Below are 19527 nucleotides of genomic sequence, written 5' to 3'. Positions count from 1 at the left end.
CAGCAAAACCTCATGCACTGAACACATTAAACAGACCAGATATTTACTAAGCTATGTTTGCCACTCTAAACAACAGTCTCCAAGGATTAAGCTTAGAATCAATGCTCTATTGATTTTACTATCAATGAACATTATGGCTCATACGACTGGCCATTTTGAGGGAAGATAGCTTCTATTATAGTTCGCTTTTAAAGAATATATGCTGTTAAAGATAAATCACTGCTTTCCTGAAACATTGAAAAATAAAGATATTTCTTAAAATATACCGAGACTATATTTATAATTATTTAAGAAAAAAATGTGTTGACAACTCATAAAATTTAAAACATCACTGTGTTTTGCTTTTTCTATATTTAACACATAACACTGATAAAATATTCTGTAATTCAGCTTGTACAAACTGCTCTGAATAACCTGTTAAAACCAGATTAAGAATATGCACATTATCATGATAAGAAAATACAAAAGTAAATATGTTTGATGAAAATATTACTAATGCAAAAAATGATATGGAGTCATAAAGGCTAATATACTGGAAATTAAAACACTGATTAGCCAATACCACATTCAACACACGATTTAATATATGTTTACTTTTTCTTAAATGTACCTGATAAACATAAAATAATGGTTATGTAATCATTAGTAAATTTGATTCTACAATCTCAATTTATCAAATATATTTAGCCTAATATAAACACTGGAAAGCAAATAAATCTAAAAATGTTTAAATTACCAACAGAAAAAATGTTATGTAAATATAAAATATTCTCATATTTTGAAATGTAAAACAGTTACTATGAAACTAAAATAGAAAACATATGTTATGAAAACAAATACTTAAATAATTCTAGCATGTGCCTAAACTGTGAATTTCCCATCATACAAAATTTGAAATTTTAGCTTAAAACAATAACAACAATGACCATCTAGGTCACATTTTGGACCCAAGAGTAAAAATTACCTACACAAAGATCATAAACAGGAAACATCTAAATTACTCGATCTTACTCTCCTTTAAAAATGTAGACATATGCAAAAACTTGTGGAATATAGCACTTTCTCTATTCCATATAACAGGTATCTTACATCTTCTAATTAGAGAAGGTACTAAGATTTCTTACTCTTAGTGTTTATTTTTCTTCAGACACATCTATAATCAAATTTAGAATAATGAGGTAACGGATTTGTAAATGTTTAGCATATTGAGGCTGAGATAACTACACTTTTTGCTGAATCTGTAAGCAAAACATGATTTTATTTAGTAAACTAAAAAAAAAAAATTCAACTTTTACAAATAAAGTACCTTAAAATAGACCAAAAATCCTCCCCAAATTTTAAAGTTGCACAACTGGGTTAGCGAAATAATACTGGTTAAAAATTTATAATAGATTTTAAATAAAAGTAATATACTAATATTACTAAAGGACGATCTAGTGTATATATGTAATGACTAGTATCTACTTGGTACTTTTTCAGCTAACGTTCACGGCACTTGCACAGAAATTTATGTCAGACTATAGCTGAGCTGCTATTCCCCAAATTAAACGAGTACCTAGGAGTTGAGAAAAGGCTATTATGCCTTCCTTATACTAGCCACACAAACTTGTTAGTTGCATACTATAGTCTATGTTTTGGGGAGGAGAAAAAAGGCTTAGAAATTTATTCACAATCTCACTCCTAGGAATCTATTCAAGAGAAATCAAGAAAAAAAATCTGTTCATACAAAAACTTAAACGTGAGTATTCATAGCAGCATTGCTCATCGTAGCCCCAAAGTGGAAACAACCTAAATGTCTATCACTTGGTGAATAGATAAACAAAAGTTGTATACGATATGGAATATTACGCAGCAATAAAAAAGAATTATCTACTGGTATATGCTACAATGTAGATGTGCCCCAAAAAGAGTGTCACAGAAAGAGGCCAGATGCAAAAGAGTACACATTACATGATTTCATTAATAGGAGATGCCCAGAAAAGAAATTTATAAACACAGAAAGGAGATCAGTGATTACTTGGGTCTGAGAGTAGAGTGGAGATTGCCTGCAAACAGGCTTCAGGGAATGTTTGGAGGTGATGGAAATGTTCTAAAACTGGGTTGTAGTGTCTGCACAACTCTGTAAATTTATTAAAAATCATTGACTTGAACACTTAAAATAGGTGACTTCTATGTATGCAAATTATACCTAAGTAAAGCAGTTTAAAAATAAAATTTGCTTTTCCTTAAAAAAAAAAGGTTATCTAGTTTATTTTATCTACTTCATTGCTATTCTCTTTCCTACTGAAATTAAAGAATGCACTTGATTTCAGTGAAAACACAATTACTCATAAGGGAAATAAATAAAGAAACATAAATGACAATTTTCCAAACTGCAAATTCCTGGGAGGTTACACATTTAAAAGTACTTATTTAATGAATATTTATAATAAATAATTGTGATACCAAAGAGCATTTTTTAATACCAGCATAAGACAATATTCCTTTAGAAGATAAAAATGACTGCTGGGTTCTTCTTCCTAAAGGAATTAGAAACATTAGGTAATTGTCTGGAGACATGCATTTCTCCTATATGTTTAAATACACACAGGTCACCTGGCCTCAGGCGCAAGCTTTAGAGAAGTGATTCTCAGCTTGATTAGTTAAGATTTTTGCCTCAAGGAAAACCAGTTACCAAAGAGTTACTTGTGCCTCAAGGGGTATAAATACTACAGCTGTTTGTATAACTGTCAGATTCATGTTTTTCTACTAACACCATAAAAACATTGCAAAGGGAACGAATACCAAAAAGAAAATGTTAGATGCATCTATGTCAATGAAGAAACATTTTATACAGAAGAAGTCATTTGTTCTGTAAAGATATAAATGATTTTTCAGGAACTGAAAGAAATTGTTACAAAGTTTACTGACTTTTAGGGTAACAACAAACAAAAAGACAAAATCTGATGCCAAAGACAGAGGGAGACTAAATAAAGCTATCTTTACAGACACATTCTTGATGTGTGAAATAAAACTAGGGGCTCAGGGAGAGAAAGCAACTAGAAAATATGCACAGAATGACCAACACTTCTTTCAACACACTTCTAGGACTCTTTCAACACTATGGATTATCTCAAACCAGAGGAATGTCTGCTATGGTATCTGGACCAATGCCAGCCCTTGTTATAAAGCAAGAACACTTACAGAGAATATCTTGAGTCCTTGCTTTGCAATCTGACAAACTGAGGCATTCAAATTAAAGAGTTAAGATGAGAAGCAAGAGTAGTAGCTAACATTTTAGGATATAGAATAATTCTAGATAATACATTCAAAGAATTTTTTTTTAAAAGAAAAGATTAGTCTCACTAGCCTGGAATAGAAAATATCAGCCTGTATCACACACTATTGTTTTGTGAAATTTCTGCTTCAAGTGTGTGTATGTGCACCTGTGTTCTGAGGCATGATGCAAAATATGCTGCCCCCCGCAATACACTTACAGTGGGTCTGACTTAAGAAACTTGGAAGCCTAATGCAATAGTGTCAACACATTCCACACATTCTGAAGGAGCAAAGGAAAGGGGCCTTTCTGCAATCTCCTCTTAAGTCACTGGCACTATAAACTATGTATAAATTTATTACGACTCTTCTGAAAGGGCCACAGAGAAGTCTCGAAGTGAAGGGGCTGTCTTCCCTCCGCAGTTTAACTTAAATGCAGAATCACCAGAGCAGAGAAAGGGAAGGGAAGGAGGCAAAAAAAAAAAAAAAAAAAGGAAAGAGAAATGAGCACTTTTCTTCCACACCTATTTTCTACAGACTTATAAAAGTCTGTTCTCTTACTCACAAATAACAGATTTATTTTGAGAGTGAGAAAACATCAAGAAATTGTGATAACATGAGTATCACTAACAGCCTAATTCCAAAACATTTAAGGAATGGGGGGAGGGGGAAGACCACCAAGCACAATTAGGAGCTATTACTGATATATCAAAAATGACTGTGTATTTGTTTGAAGTCAAGTGGTATCTGTAAGTCCCATGGCATAGACACGCATGTTAAATCATATCTAATGGAGCTATGACTTGGTAACATTATGGCTCACGATCCTGAAGTGTACAAGTACTGAATCAACCTAGTGAATATTTTCAATAGAAATTAACTCTGCTCTAAACATAGGAAGAAACAAAAATAAAATACTAACTTATAATAAATGTCTAGTAAGACATTTCCTTCCTTTACAAACTAAGACATCAAACTGTAACATCTTAATTCAAAAGCAGAAATGAACACTCACCTCTGCCTTCGTTCATCATCCTTTAAAACTTCATAAATGGCCACCAACTAAAATAAAAGCATTACTTTAAAATAAAAATACTCTCAGCTATAAGAAATCACTTAGGAAGGTGAACACACTATAATGCACAAGCAGAAAACCCTATGTGCTCATATATACGATGAACAGATATAATCTTAGTTATACGTAACATTTTCTATTTTTAGTAGAACCTTAAGAGGTTAAAAAATGTTTGATACCAAAATACATCTTTGTGAAAGATGCAAAAGTAATAATTATGTTAAAATGTGCTTTTAAAAAGCAAAAGCTGTAATTTAGACAAGAAAATTATGACAATTATGACCCTCCAAGAATTCAGAGACTCTAATATAAAAAATGATGGTGATATTTTGTAAAAAATTGAGTGAACATGGCATTCTATTTCTAAACTACAACCCCATTTTCAAACAGAATTATTTTACATATAAGTTACTATTTTTATTAGAAAATATTTATTTATAAATTTGTTATAAAATATATATAATAACAGCACACTTCACTTACTTGTCTAAACTGAGTTTCTGCATTTTCATCTTTATTCTTGTCTGGATGCAAAGTCAGTGAAAGCTTACGATATGCTTTTCTAATGTCTGCAGATGAAGCATCCTGGAGGTGGTAGGGGGAGGGGAAAAACACAAAGCAAACGTTGTCAGAAAAAGAAATTCCCAGAACCTTGTTAAGATCTGAGAAGACAGCCAACCAAGTGCAGGACCCCAGGCAATGTAATTTGAGCAATCAGTCTAACAACAAGGCTATGCAACTAGCCTGACCCACATGACTGAACAATTATTCAATCTAATTTGGCTCTCCTCTTAACTTTTCATTACCATACAGTCATTTAAAGAAGACAGTGTTTGGCAAAACTTTTCAAACACTTGCCTTCCTAAAATTAACCAATAAATCTTTTTCAGTAATTAAGAGATCAAAAAGAAACAAATTAAAAATTAATACATCCATGTGCCTTCAAAGAAGATCTTTATTTATTTGAGAATCTTAAAGCCAATTTCTGAATCCCACGCTTACCGTATGTGGTTTCTTCATTGTTATTTATATTGAATTTACCATCGAGCCACAACCTATGGAATCTCAATTTCCCATGTCAAAAGTATGCCTATTTGAAGGCAGTTACATTTGTATTTTTCCAAAATAACTGTAATTAGAAGTAGTTGTATGTATTGTACTTAATTTTTTTTAGTACTTCCAAGGGTGTTTTCAATGGTGTCCAGTTTCCATGGTCTAGCTGCTAGTAATAAATTTGCCCACTATTATTAATATAGTACAAACATATTTAAAAAGTCACAATAATTCAGTAGGAATATGTTAGATTAAGTGGATGTTAAAATTACATTCTATATAATCCAGTGTGTATAGATAAACGCAGAAAACATGGTTTTACATGGCCAGCATAAAAGACATAACGATAAAAAAAGAACACGATGTAAAACTGGGTTTAAAACTTTATCTCCGCTGAGTTTAAAAATTATTCCAATAACTAGCATATTCATAGTGGTACAAAATGATAGCAAAATTGTTTATTAAATTGTATTTTGTTTTATAGCTGAAAATTTATTAACTCCTAAAACTACTTTACTTGAAAAAGTTCAAATGCCTAAAAAACCAAACCAAACCAAACCAAACCAAAACAAAACAAAAATCTTTGTCCCTGGGACTAAATAGTTGTTAAAGAAATAGAGCTGGAGAGAAGTAAAGTGAGACTATAATCTGTCTGTCAAGCTTTCCTTTATGAACCATTATTTTCATTATCAATTTTCTGGGGCTTACTGCTCCAGGGTGTCACTCTTGTTAAAAATCTCAACTTAGGTGTGAATATTTTTGGGCCTTACAGAGGACTGAGAAGATACAAAGTTAGCAGAGTAACTTTTGAAGATAATACAGTCAAAATTTTCATTCTAATTTGCTAAATAGAATTGATGTGTTCCAAATTTTTAATAGGTAACATGCAGTAGAAAAGGATGATTATTTACTGAAAATTGGTGATGGAGATTTTGTTGAGCAAAGAGGTCAAGTGTCAAATTAATAACTGTTCTCTAACTGGGACTTGAATTTTGGAATTTATTAAATTAGGACTATATCATAGAAAAATTCCCAAGGTAGATTTCTTATAAAATAAAGCTTAAGTGTTTTATCATGTTACAAAATCAATGCATGCTCATTATGGAACACCTATGACTTACTTAAAAATAAAAATAACTTATAGTCCCCTCCTTCCAGTCTTGCCATGCTGATGCTAATTCTCCATTTTTCTGCCACAATATGTGCTCTAAATATGAATGTAGCCAGATGGCTCTCCTATTTCAAACCCTTCAGTAACTCCCAAGTGCCTTCATCATCTGTCTTTTCCAATCTTTTTAGCTTTATCTCCCACTATCTTGGCCCATCCTCCTGGTCTCCTAGATCATTACACATTAGGATGCTGTTCCCCAACCTCATGTTTTTGTTTTGCACCCAGCTGTAGGTACAGATGATTCTCTCCTAACTAAAGAATGAGTACCTCGGCCTACACACAGGTATTGCCTGACTTTTTCCTCTTGAGAACGTGCCCAGTACAGTTATTTCACCAATTAGCTCCACCCTAAGTGGACAGAACAGAAAAACCTGAGGATTTCCCTACCTAAAAGCCATGCTCTAGATAAGCTTCACTTGGAACTAGCTTATGTATTTAATTTTAATAAATTATTCTAAGAATCTTATTTCCTTATAACAAAGCTATGAAGTAACTATAGTTGTTATTAGGCCCATTTTCTGATAAGATAAGTGAGACAGAGAGAGGTTAAGTAACTTGCTCAAGTTCATGCTATTGGTAAACAGATGAAAATAGAACTCAAACCCCAAAAGTGTTTTATCAGAACCAGAGACTCCTACATCAGCTCGGTAGATCCAGCTAGTAGGTTTGGACTGAGTCATTTCACAAGAGGCTACAGCTTTGGGAAGGCAGTGAGAATAATTGTTACATTCATAACTATCTGATAAACCATATGGAAAACATCCACATAACTACAATGTGAATGTTCAACTGTAATTTTAAAGGTAAAGGTAAAGACCCTGATGTGTGTTAACTTTTTTAACATTGCATATTAGAACATTTACCTCCCATAATCACTAGATGAGCTTTTTATCTCTCGAGCATGTGAAGAAAATTTTTTGATAGGGCTCACTTCAAAGAGAGCCATACCTCAAAACATAATAATCAAATTGTTCAAAGTCCTGGGTGAACTTATCTTTAACACTATTGAGATCAGATCTACAGGGTTCAATTGCCAGAATTCTTTTCCTTCTAAATGTGACAGTTCCTTGGCAACCTGGACGTGAATTACCCTAGTATTTGGATGACCCGTGTAAAGAAGATACATATGGTTATTCTAAAGAAACAAACAACAACAAAAGTCAGTCCCCCCCCCCCAAAAAACCCCAACTATGAAAGTAATATGTTTGTCAAAATTAAATGCAGTGGATGTCAGCAAAAATAGAGTGGCAAACTCCAAGGACCTGTCCCTTCACAGAAACAGCAAATAACGTAGCAAAAATAGTCAGAATCAACCCAAACTGAACTATGCAAACTACTCAAACCAGGCAACTACTTAATCAGGAAAAAGACAGCTAATTCTCAGTTAGAGTCTTGAAAATACCAATCTGAGTTCTCTGTGTGGGTTCCTAGTGCAGAAGGAAGCAAAACAGACTTGGTTCTTAACTGTGGTTGTTTGTTTCGGTCTGTTTGTTCCCTGATGGACTGTGTAAAGAGCTTACTTTTATTTTACCAAACTCAGTACTCTCCCAAGTAAGAGAGGTAATTAATTATCTAGGACATTTGTTGAAAACACTTAAAGGTAAATTTATTAGCTAGTGCCAAAATGAGGCAAGGGGTAGCAGTTGGGTCATACAATAGAAACATCAAAAAGCTTGGGAGGAAAGACTAGTAAGATGCTCTGGGGAATATGGGCTTTGAAAAGCTCCCATATATTCCTTGGAAACTAGAAGACCATGTGCATGCTCAAGGTAGAGTACATCCTTTCTGAGGATGTACTCAGAAAGACCTGCAAAGGTCCTAAATTCTCATTTCTGACTGATCTTTAGATTGGACACAGCAGAAAGTGAAAGCTGAGAGAGAGTTGTAAACCTAGTTGAGTGGTGAAACCATGCCCCAATATATACATATAACCCACTGGCAAAGACTAAGCCCCCCCCAACCCCCCGGGTCCAAGCCTTTAAGGAAATCTGTTGAATCATTAGCTGACCACTAAGCAATTCAAACAGAGATGTCAGTGGCTACACACAATAAAGAATATACACTACAAAATTAATTTAAAAATGTCACTAGACAAATAAAACCACAAGCAGCAAAACCCAAAACAAACAAACAAATAAACATAACCAACCAACCAAACAAAAACCAAACAAAAGAACGCCTGGTAGGGTGGGAGAACCTGATTAAATGATGTACTCAAAATGTCTAGTATTCATTAAAAATTATGAAACATGCAAAGAAACAAGAAAGTATGGGGGAAAGAGAAATTAATAGAAATTGTCCTTGAGGAAGCTCAAACATTGAACTTACTGGACAAGGACTTTAAGTCAACTATTTAAAATATGCTCAAGAGCACACACAAAGAACTAAAATACAAGAGTCATGTCTCACCACACTGAGAATATCAACAGAGACAGAAATTTTGAAAAGGAACCAAAAAGAAATTCTGGACTTGAAAAATAAAATAACTGAAAATAAAAATTCACTAGAGGGGCTCAAAAGCAGAGCTGAGCAGAAGAAAGAATATATGAACTTGAAGATAGGTCAAATTGAGATTACCCAATATGAGGAACAGAAAGAATGAAAAAAGATGAACAGCACCCAAGAGACCTGTGCAACACCATAAAGAGTTCCATCCTACACAAAATGAAAGTACCAGAGGGAGAAGAGAGAAAGAGGGAGAAAGAAAAATATTTGAAGAAAAAAATGCATGAGGACAGCCAAATTTTGATGAAAGATATAAATATATGCATCCAAGAATCTCAACAATCCCAAGTAGGATCACTTCAAAGAGAGCCATACCTCAAAACATAATAATCAAATTGTTGAAAGTCAAAGACCAAGAGAGAGAATCCTGAAAGCAGCAAGAGAAGTAACTCATTACATACAAGGGATTCTCAATATTATTAATAGCTAATTTATCATCAGAAACCATGGAGTCCAGAGGGTAGGGGAATGACATATTTAAAGTGCCAAGAAAAACCTTTATCTATGAATTATATATCTAGCAAAATTATCCCAAAAATGAAAGAGAAATTAAGATATCACAATTAAACAAAAACTGAGGATTCATAGCTAGTAGATTTGCTCTAGAAGAAATGCTGCAGGGAGTTCTTTGGCTGAAAGGAAAAAAATACTAGACAGTAACTCAAATCTATATGAAGAAATAAACACTGGTAAAGATAATATATGGATAAATAACAAAAGTCAACATTTGTGTATTTTTGGTTAGTAATTCAATTTTTTTCTATACAATTTAAAGGACAACTACTAAAGCAATAATTATAAATCTATGTCAAATAAAACAATAATAAAAATCAATGTCTATGGCATACATGCATAAAGATGTAATCTATGATAATAACTACATAAGAAACAGGAACAGGCTTTCTAGGAGCCAAATATTTTATATGATTTAAACTAAATAGGTATTAATTCAAATTAGATTGCTATAAATTGTTAATTGAAATCCCCATGGCAACCACAAAGAAAATAAAGATCTATAGTAAAAGAAACAAGAAGTGGATTAAATGGTACAGTAGAAAAACAGATCTAACACAAAAATAGGCAGTAAGGGATAAATGAGGTAAAGAGAAGATATAAAACAAATAGAAGACAAACAGCAAAATGGCAAAAATAAGTATTTCCTTATCAGCAATTATTTTAAAAAATGGATTGGGGCACTTGGGTGGCTCAGTAGGTTAAGCGGCCAACTCTTGATTACTCCTAGGTCATGATCTCAGGATGGTGAGATTGGGCCCTGCACTGGGCTCCAGGCTCAATGGAGAGGCTAACTTGTCCCTCTCTCTCCTCCTCTGCCTCTACCCCACTCATGCGCACATGATTTCTCTCTCAAATGAATAAATAAGATCTTTAAAAAATGGATTAAACTCTCCAAATAAAAGACAGAAACTAGCAAAATGGATTATAAACAAACATGCTCCAACTATATGGTATCTACAAGAAACTCATTTTATAACCAAAGTGATTGAAAGTGTGTAGGTGGAAAATAATACTAAATGCAAACAGTAACCAAAAGAGAGCTGGGATAGCTATACTAATACCAAGCAAAATGGACCTTAAAACACAAATTGTTACAAGAGACAAAAAACATTAATGACAAAAAGGTGAATGCATCAAGATATAATAATTATAAACATATATGCACCTACCAACAGAGCCCCAAAATAAAGTGAACACTTAACAGAATTAAAGGGAAAAATAGGTCATTTGTATAGTAATCTTATAATATGTGTATAGTAATATTGGAAATTTCAGCACCTCAGTTTCAATAATGCCTAGAGAAATTCTGTAGAACATTAGCAAGTGAACAGAAGACGTGAACAACAATATAAACCAACTGGACAAACCTAACAGATATCCATAGTACATTCCACCCAACAACACCAGAATATACATGGAACATTCCCTAGAATAGGCCAAATTTTAGGACACAATGTAAGCTGAAACAAATTTTAAAATACTGAAATCATAATCTCCAACCACAATGGAATGACATTAGAAATCAATAATGAAGGAAATTTGAAAAATTCACAAATATGTGGAAATAACACACTCATGAGCACAACCAATGAGTCAAAAAATAAAAAATAAATTAGAAAATACCTAGATATGAATGAAAAGTGCTATTATGTTATATCCCTCTAAGATAACTGTTGTACATGTTAAAAGAACATAGTAATAAGCCAGAAAACTGTGCTCCTGAAGAATAAAACTGAAAAACTCTGGAGAATTTTTTTCCCAGTGATGTTTAGATTAAGACTGAACCAAGAAAGGTCACTAAATTTCAGGATCATATCATTTCCTTTTGGATTTATGCATTCTGTGAGGTTTTAATTCATTAATGTAAATAATTATAATGATTTTTCTAACAACATGACTAAGGATCAAGCAAGAACTAAATTAAATTATGACATTCAATTTTATATAAAGTAAAAAAGAAATCACTGTAAAAATTAGAAAGTATTGATATAAATGAAAACAAAAATACAACATACCAAAACTTAGGATGCAGCAAAATCAGTGGTCAGAAGGAATTTTACAACTACAACTGATGACAAAAAAAATCTCAACCTAACCTTCCACCTTAAGGAAACAAGAAAAAGAATAATAAAGTAAACCCAAAGCAAATATCAGAAATGAATAAAGATTAGAGCAGAGATAAAGGAAATGAGAACAGAACAACAGAGAGACTCCACAAAACCAAAAGCTGGTTCTCTGAAAATGTCAACAAAACTGATAAACCTATACTACAATGAAAGTGAGACAGGTGTTTCAAGTTGCTAAAATCAGGAATAAAAGTGGGGATATCAATCTTACAGAAATAAAAACAATAATAAGAAAATATTATGCATAATTGTTTGCCAAACAATTAGAAAACTCAAATGAATAGACAAATTCCTAGAAACACAAAAACTGACTTATGAAGAAACAGAAAAACTGGATAAACTAGAACAGTAAAGAAATTGATCAATTAGGGGGCGCCTGGGTGGCTCAGTCATTAAGTGTCTGCCTTTGGCTCAGGTCACAATCCCAAGTTCCTGGGATGGAGCCCTGCCTGGGCTTCCTCCTCAGCTAGAAGCCTGCTTCTCCTTCTTCCACTCTCCCTGCTTCTGTTCCCTCTCTTGCTGTGTCTCTCTCTGTCAAATAAATAAATAAAATCTTTTTTTAAAAAAAATTGATCAATTAAAAAAACCCAAATCCAAAAAAACCTCAACATCTAACAAAGAAAAGGCCCAAACCTTTAAATTTTATGACTTAACTAGTGAAATCAAGTAAACAGTTAAATCACTAGTTCTCTACAAACTCTTCCAAAATTTAGAGGAAGGAATGCTTCCTAACTCATTCTGATACCAAAAGCCAGACAAATACCACAAAAAAAGAAAACTATAGACCAATATCCCTTATGAATATTGATACAGAATTCCTCAAAAAACTTTTGGTAATTCAAATTCACCAGAATATAAAAAGGATTATATATCATGAATGCAAGGGTTGGTCAGTGTATGAAAATTAATATTATATACAAATCAACAAAATTAAGGACAAAAATCACATAATCATCTCAAGAAAAAGAAATAGAAAATAGAAAAAGAAAAAGAAATAAAAGACATCTAAATTGGAATGGAAGAATTAATACCATCTCCATTCACAGATGACATGATTCTATACAAAGAAAATCCTAAAGCACGGGGCACCTGGCTGGCTCAGTTGAAAGAGCAAACAACTCTTGATCTCGGGGTTGTGAGTTTAAGCCCCATATTGGGTGTAGATGTTACTTAAAAATAAACTCTTTAAAAAAAAAAAAAAGAAAAGAAAATCCTAAAACATCACAGAACAAGTATCAGAGCTAATAAATAAATTCAACATATAAAAATCAGGTGTATTTCCATACACTAGCAATAAGAAAATCTGAAAATGGAATTAAGGCAAATCTTTTACGATAGCATCGAGAAGAAGAAAATACTTAGGAATAAGTTTAACAAAAATGTTACATTTTTACACTGTGAGTTATAAAACATTGCTGAAGGAAATGAAAGTTCTAAAAAAATGAGAGATATCCATTTTATGGATGGGAAGGCTTAATATTGTTAAGATGGCAATACTTTCCAAGTTGATCTACAGATTCAATGCAATCCCTATGAAAATCCTACCTGGCATTTTGCAGAAATGTATATGCTTATCCTAAAATTCATAGGGAAATGCCAGAGATCCAGAATAGCTACAACACCTTGAAAACAAGTAACAAAACTAGAGAACACACAAGTCTTGATTTCAAAATCTCCTATAAAGTTGCAGTCATTAAGATTGTGTAGTCAAGGCATAAGGATAGATGTATAGCTCAATATAAGAATTCAGAGTCCAGAAATAAACTTATCCATCTATGGTCAGCTGATTTTCAACAAGGATGCCAAGAACATTCAATAGGGAGAGAATAGTTTTTTCAACAAATGATGTTGAGACAACTGGATATCCACATGCAAAAGACTGAAGTTGGACTCTTACCTCACACTACAAACACAAATAAGCTGGAAATGAATCAAAGTCCTCAATGTAAGAGCTAAAATGATAAGACTCTTAGAAGAAAACATAGAGGTAAATTTATATGACCTTGGATTTTACAATGGACTCAGCTATGACATCAAAAGAATAGGAAACAAAAGATAAAATAGAGAACTACACATCATCAAAACTTAAAACTTAAAAACACTGATCACATGTTCGGTGGTTCCTTAAAAAAATAAACATAGAATTACACTCTTAGACATTTATTGAAAAGAATGAAAATAGGTGTTTAGTCAAAAACTAGTACAAAAATGTTCATAGCAGCAATAGTCAAAAAGTGAAAACAACCGAAATGTCCACGAATTATGCATGGATAGACAAAACGTGTATAGGTCTATACGTACAATGAATATAATTCAGGCATAAAAAGGAATAAGGTACTGAAATATGCCACAACACAAATAAACCTTGAGAAAACTATGCTAAATGGGAAGAGCTGGACAAAAAAGCCATATATTACAGGATTCCATTTTAACTGTACATTTGTACTTTATATACAAGTCTACTGAGAAAACACAAATTAGTAGTTCCCACAGACTGGGGAGGAGAAATGAGGGAGTGACTGCTTAATGGACACAGAGTTTCTGTTGGGGTGATGAAAATGTTCTGGAAAATGATGACTGTACAACACTGTAAATAGCCTGGAAATCACTGAATTATATACTTTAAAATGGTGAATTTTATGTTTCATGAATTTTATTTCTAAAAAATTAAAGAATGCATTCATTTCTTTTAGCAATTGCTAAAAATTGAAAGAACTGCATGCTATGTACTAGGCACTATTCTAGCCACCATATATATTATTAATTGCCTTGATTCCTACAGCCTTTTGTGAGAAGTATAACTATTATCTCTGTTTTAATGAGGACACTGGGACTCAAACTGAGGCTGAGTAATCTGCCCAATGTTACACAGGTAGCATGGCAAAAATTTCCTGCAAGAAATTTTATCTCAATTACTACGCTATCCCTTTTAAAGATTATTTTATGCATATCCTATGGTCACGCCTTGGTTATCTTCTACCGTAAGATATGCTATATACCTCAAAATGGAGTCAGCTATTTCTGGGAATCTGAAAAGCAGGATTACTAATGATCTGATACAGCTCAACCCAGAGATGTGTAAAATATATGGGTTGCTCCCTATGAACCACTCTTCTAGAGAGAGATATGCTAATGTAAAAGAAAAAGTTCTCACCTAATTTACTTATGTATTGACCGGAAAGGCTAGCTGTTAGACTGGGGGGGAGGTGCCTGGGTGGCTCAGTTGGTTAAGCCTCTGCCTTTGGCTCAGGTCATGATCCCAAGGTTCTGGGATGGAGCACCAAAAATAAATAAGATCTTTAAAAAAAAAAAAAAAGGCGAGCTGTGAAATTGGGACAGATCTCAGAGAAATATTACTTATATTCTAGATCATATTAGAGTTATTAGTCCCTTTCCACTTATTATAATGTTTATGACAAAGATGGGTTTGAACATAGCTAAGTCATTTGCTAGCTATGTGATTTTGGACAAGTTACCTGCTTTCTCTAATATCAATTCTTCATCTGTAAAATGGGGATGATAATGCTATAACACCTAAAACATAGTTGTGATGTTGAAATAAGATGCATATGAATGACATGCTTATTATAGTGTGTGGTAGTAGTTATGAGTAAATGAAAATTATTATTATAACATGTGGGCTAAAAAGTCACTATTTCTCCTTCATTTTTATGCTTGGCAAATTTGACTTGAAGTCTATTTGGATTTTCTTCTTTCTTCCTTCCATCCGTCCGTCTGTCCATCCATCCTTCCTTTCCTCCCTCCTTCTCTCTCTCTCTTTCTTTCTTTCTCGTGGATTTGTGGTTGAGGAGAGTAAAATGGATTGGAGATTTTTTATTTATTGCTATGACATTTATTGAGTACCCACTATGTGCAAGCACTGAGGATATAGTGGTAAACAAAACACAACCTCTATCCTCATAAAAGTTTTGCAAAGAGCACTGAAATCTCTTCCTTAGGTAACCTAAGAGAGATTTCTTATTTTACTTTCTATAAAAGTTGGCAAAGTTTTTTTTTATTTTTGGCAAACTTTTTACATAAAAGTCAGATAGTAAATATTTGAGGCGTTACAGGCTGAAGAGTCTCTCCCCACAAGATTAAAATAGTTGCAACTATTCAACACTACCACTGTAGTGAGAAAGCAGTTATAGACAATCCATAAAAAAATGGGTGTGGTGGGGTTCCAATAAAATTTCATTTTCAAAAACAGGTATGGCTGGCTTTGGGCCATGGACTGTAGTTTGTTGATCTCTGATTGATTGACTCATTAATTTTTTAAAGATTTTATTTATTCATTTGACAGAGAGAGAGCAAGAGAGAGAGCACAAGTAGGGGTAGGGACAGGCAGAGAGAGAAGGAGAAGCAGGCTCTCTTGCTGTGCAGGGAGCCTGATGTGGGGCTCAATTCCAGGACCGTGGGATCATGACCTGAGCCAAAAGCAGACGCTTAACCAACGGAGCCACCCAGGCCCATCATGACCTAAGCTGAAATCAGGAATCGGACACTTAACCAAATGAACCATTCAGGTGCCCCCAAAATAAATTCTTCTTAATAAAACTTTCTTATCTCTTGGAAAGACTCAGGGATATTCAATACAAGAGAACATATATTTAACTATCAGATTCAGCAAGGAGAAAAGACTACAGTTACCCAAACTATATAGTTAGGCACAAAACTGAGGAACTTCAAACTCTGGTTGACATCCGTGAATCTTAATTTGTGTAATGTTACAACATAAGATCAACTGCCTCAAAGTTAGTAATTCCATGTAATCTTTCTGACTCAGTCATTTTTGCATTTGCTATTACTGATTAAAGCTCAAACTAAATAATCTCTTAACTTTGCCCTCTTTTTTTTTTTTAAAGATTTTATTTATTTATTTGACAGACAGAGATCATAAGTAGGCAGAGAGGCAGGCAGAGAGAGGAAGGGAAGCAGGCTCCCTGCTGAGCAGAGAGCCCGATGCGGGGCTGGATCCCAGATCTCTGGGATCATGACCGGAGCCGAAGGCAGAGGCTTTAACCCACTGAGCCGCCCAGGCACCCCAACTTTGCCCTCTTTATTCTGGCTTTGCATTTAAATTTATCAGTCAACGGAGTCTACTCACCCCCTCTATTTCCCCCAAAAGCCATCAAACAAAAACTATATGCCTAGACATAAATGCATGTACCACTAGAAGAACTAAATAATAAAGACTTTGAAAAGAAGCTGTCTCTGGTCAGTGGACTGGGAGGATAAGGCAGGAACCTTAACCTCTTCATATTAATATATGTATTCATCGTATCTCAGGACCATGGGATTTTATAACAGGTGCATATAAAATTCAAAATAACTTGAAAATTTAAAAATAAATAATGTCTTCCATGGCAAAAATAAATAACATAGAATAAAGTAGTTTTCTTCATTATAAATATTAAGTCTGGGCTTCCATGGCTAATCTACAAAAGAAGCAGGGGGAAGCTTTGAGTTCTTCTGTTATAAATCATAATTAAAGTCAATTGCCTTTCGAGAAATCCATTGAAATTTATATAAGATGATAGTTTTAATAGACTTTTCTTAGCATTAAACTATACACAGGAACCAATGATAGGTTTCCTGTATAAAATTCCCGGTTATTAATGCTCATATAGAACATTTACCTTATTATTCTTTGAGAGTCAAGATCAGTAAAAATGATTTGTTGGCAAATCAGATAATTTCTAGTACAGTAAAAAAGGAATTCTGCCCCCTCATTTTTAACTTGTATCTAAATAAATTTGGATTAATGACATGTTTATTTAAGTTGGACACACCTCTGCTCTCCCCACAAGATTAAAAAAGTAAGCACTCTCCAGAATGTGGATAAAAAAAGAGAGTAGCTTCAAGAAACATCTGCTTCTGATATCTAATTACTGGGGGGACTGACTTGGCAGGAACACCAGGTCAACTATACACAAAACAAAATCATCATGTCTGGTAACCAGATTAGTTATCTTAGACTACATTTGGCAACTAATTCCTCGTGAAAGGGAGGTCTTATTAACAAGTCAATGGGAGGTGGAAAAGTAGGAAGGACAGTTCAATATTAAAGAGATTTAAGAGACAGAACAATCAAATGTAATATGTGGACCCTGTTTGGTCTCTGATTCAAAAAAACTAAGATAAGAAGGCATTTTGAAAAAACTGGGAATACCCAAATAAGAACTACATTCCAGGGGCTACTAAGGAATTATTATTAATTTTATTGGGTAGATAATTATATCATAATTATTTAAGAAAATGCCTTTATCTAAAAGGTGCATAACATGTCATACTCTCTGATATTTATTTTTAAGTACTTCAGGGAAAAAAAAGGATAATGTGGCAAATGTTGGTTAACTATTAAATTTCAGTGAAGGTATATGGGAGATTAAATTATTCTCTCTACTTTTGTGTATGTTTTTAAATATTCATAATAAAATCCCCCCAAATCACAATGGTAAGCAATAAATCATGCAATATTCAGTTAAATCTATTATAATTGGTTATTACATGTATTTAGTGTTCTTGAAACCAAAGAGATATGCCATAAGAGACAATCTAATAACAGCCAAGAATTAAAAAAAAAAAAAGGAAGAGTATAGAGGGAAAGAAGGATAAGTAGTGAAGCAAAAGTTACTATTTGATTATGATCCATTAGAGAAATAGAGATTTTATTACCATTTTTAAAGATGAGAAGGTAGCCACTAAAAATTTCCAAATTAACAGAAAAAGAAATTTTGCTAAGCCAACAACAGCAAGTAAAAGACAACAAGAAAGTATCATAAATACTATAGACAAAATAAGAATAAAATCAAATGCAGTAATTTCTCAGTAAATATAAAAATATATTCAGTTCACTTATCAAAATACGAATTATCACCAAACTGGGTTAAAAACAAAACCCAAAAGAGCAAAAACAAAGAGATGAACAAAGACAAAAGTAAACAAAAGTAAAGAGCGTTGACATTGCTATCAGAAAAATGGGGATCTAAAGTCAAAATTCACCACAAAGAGTGGTAATAGGTAATGACAAAAGGCATATAACCCACAACAGCAAAAATTCCTAAATATAAGAACTTCATAAAAACAATTATGGTTAAGGACTTTCATATGCCTTTTATAGAATTTGACATAAGTAAATAAAAACTAAGCACAGTTATAAGGAATTTGAATTAAAAAAACCTTAAAGATGCTTCTTTTTCACATATATATGTGAACATACATATGTTCACATATAAACATTATAAAAACCTACCGAAGTCTAAGGTCAGAGATCATTAAAAAATCAGTAATGAATTTGGTCACGAAGAAAGCTTTAATTCTAAAAAGTGGAGATTTTACAGCTCACATTTTAAAATAAAATTCAAATAACTATCAGAGTCAAAAATAACAAAAAGCCCCTCAGCCACTGACAGATTTTTTAAAAAAAGATTTATGAAAGCAGAATTAAGAGTTGAAATTACATACATTTTGCTTAGAAAGTAATACAAAGGAAAATATGCAAAATCAAAACCTCTCAGAGAGCTAAAGCCCTAAAGGGAAATATATGCAACCATAAATGCTATTATTATTTTTTTAAATGCCATTATAAACAGGACAAACTGAAAATGAATCAACCAAGTGCTCACCCTAAGAAAGTAGAAAAATTAACAAAATACACAAAAGAAAATAGGAATAATTATAAAAGCTGAAAGTAGTGAAACAAAAAAGGCAAAAAGGTAGTTCTTTGGAAAGAAGAATAAAATGTACCAGAAGGTGCCTCAGCAGTCACTTGAAACCTCAGTTTCTGTATCTTGAAAATGGTCACATATCAATCAACTTTTACC

The 19527-nt window shown here is 33.1% G+C and overlaps 1 protein-coding gene across 1 annotated transcript in view; it reads right to left on the bottom strand.

Moving 5' to 3' along the window:
- LOC111155601 (DnaJ heat shock protein family (Hsp40) member C1) overlaps positions 1-19527 on the bottom strand; it is a 224017-nt gene that overhangs the window by 152918 nt on the left and 51572 nt on the right. Inside the window, exons 2-3 of the mRNA XM_022515864.1 lie at positions 4814-4915; positions 4271-4317 (exon numbers count right to left, since the gene is read on the bottom strand). Of these exons, the coding sequence (XP_022371572.1) occupies positions 4271-4317; positions 4814-4915 (149 nt within the window). The remainder of the gene's footprint in view (positions 1-4270; positions 4318-4813; positions 4916-19527) is intronic.

The sequence above is a fragment of the Enhydra lutris genome, unplaced genomic scaffold (assembly GCF_002288905.1).
Source record: "Enhydra lutris kenyoni isolate GAN:26980312 unplaced genomic scaffold, ASM228890v2 scaffoldscaffold42, whole genome shotgun sequence".
Taxonomy (NCBI): Eukaryota; Metazoa; Chordata; class Mammalia; order Carnivora; family Mustelidae; genus Enhydra; species Enhydra lutris.
This window is presented reverse-complemented; position numbering and strand designations above follow the sequence as displayed.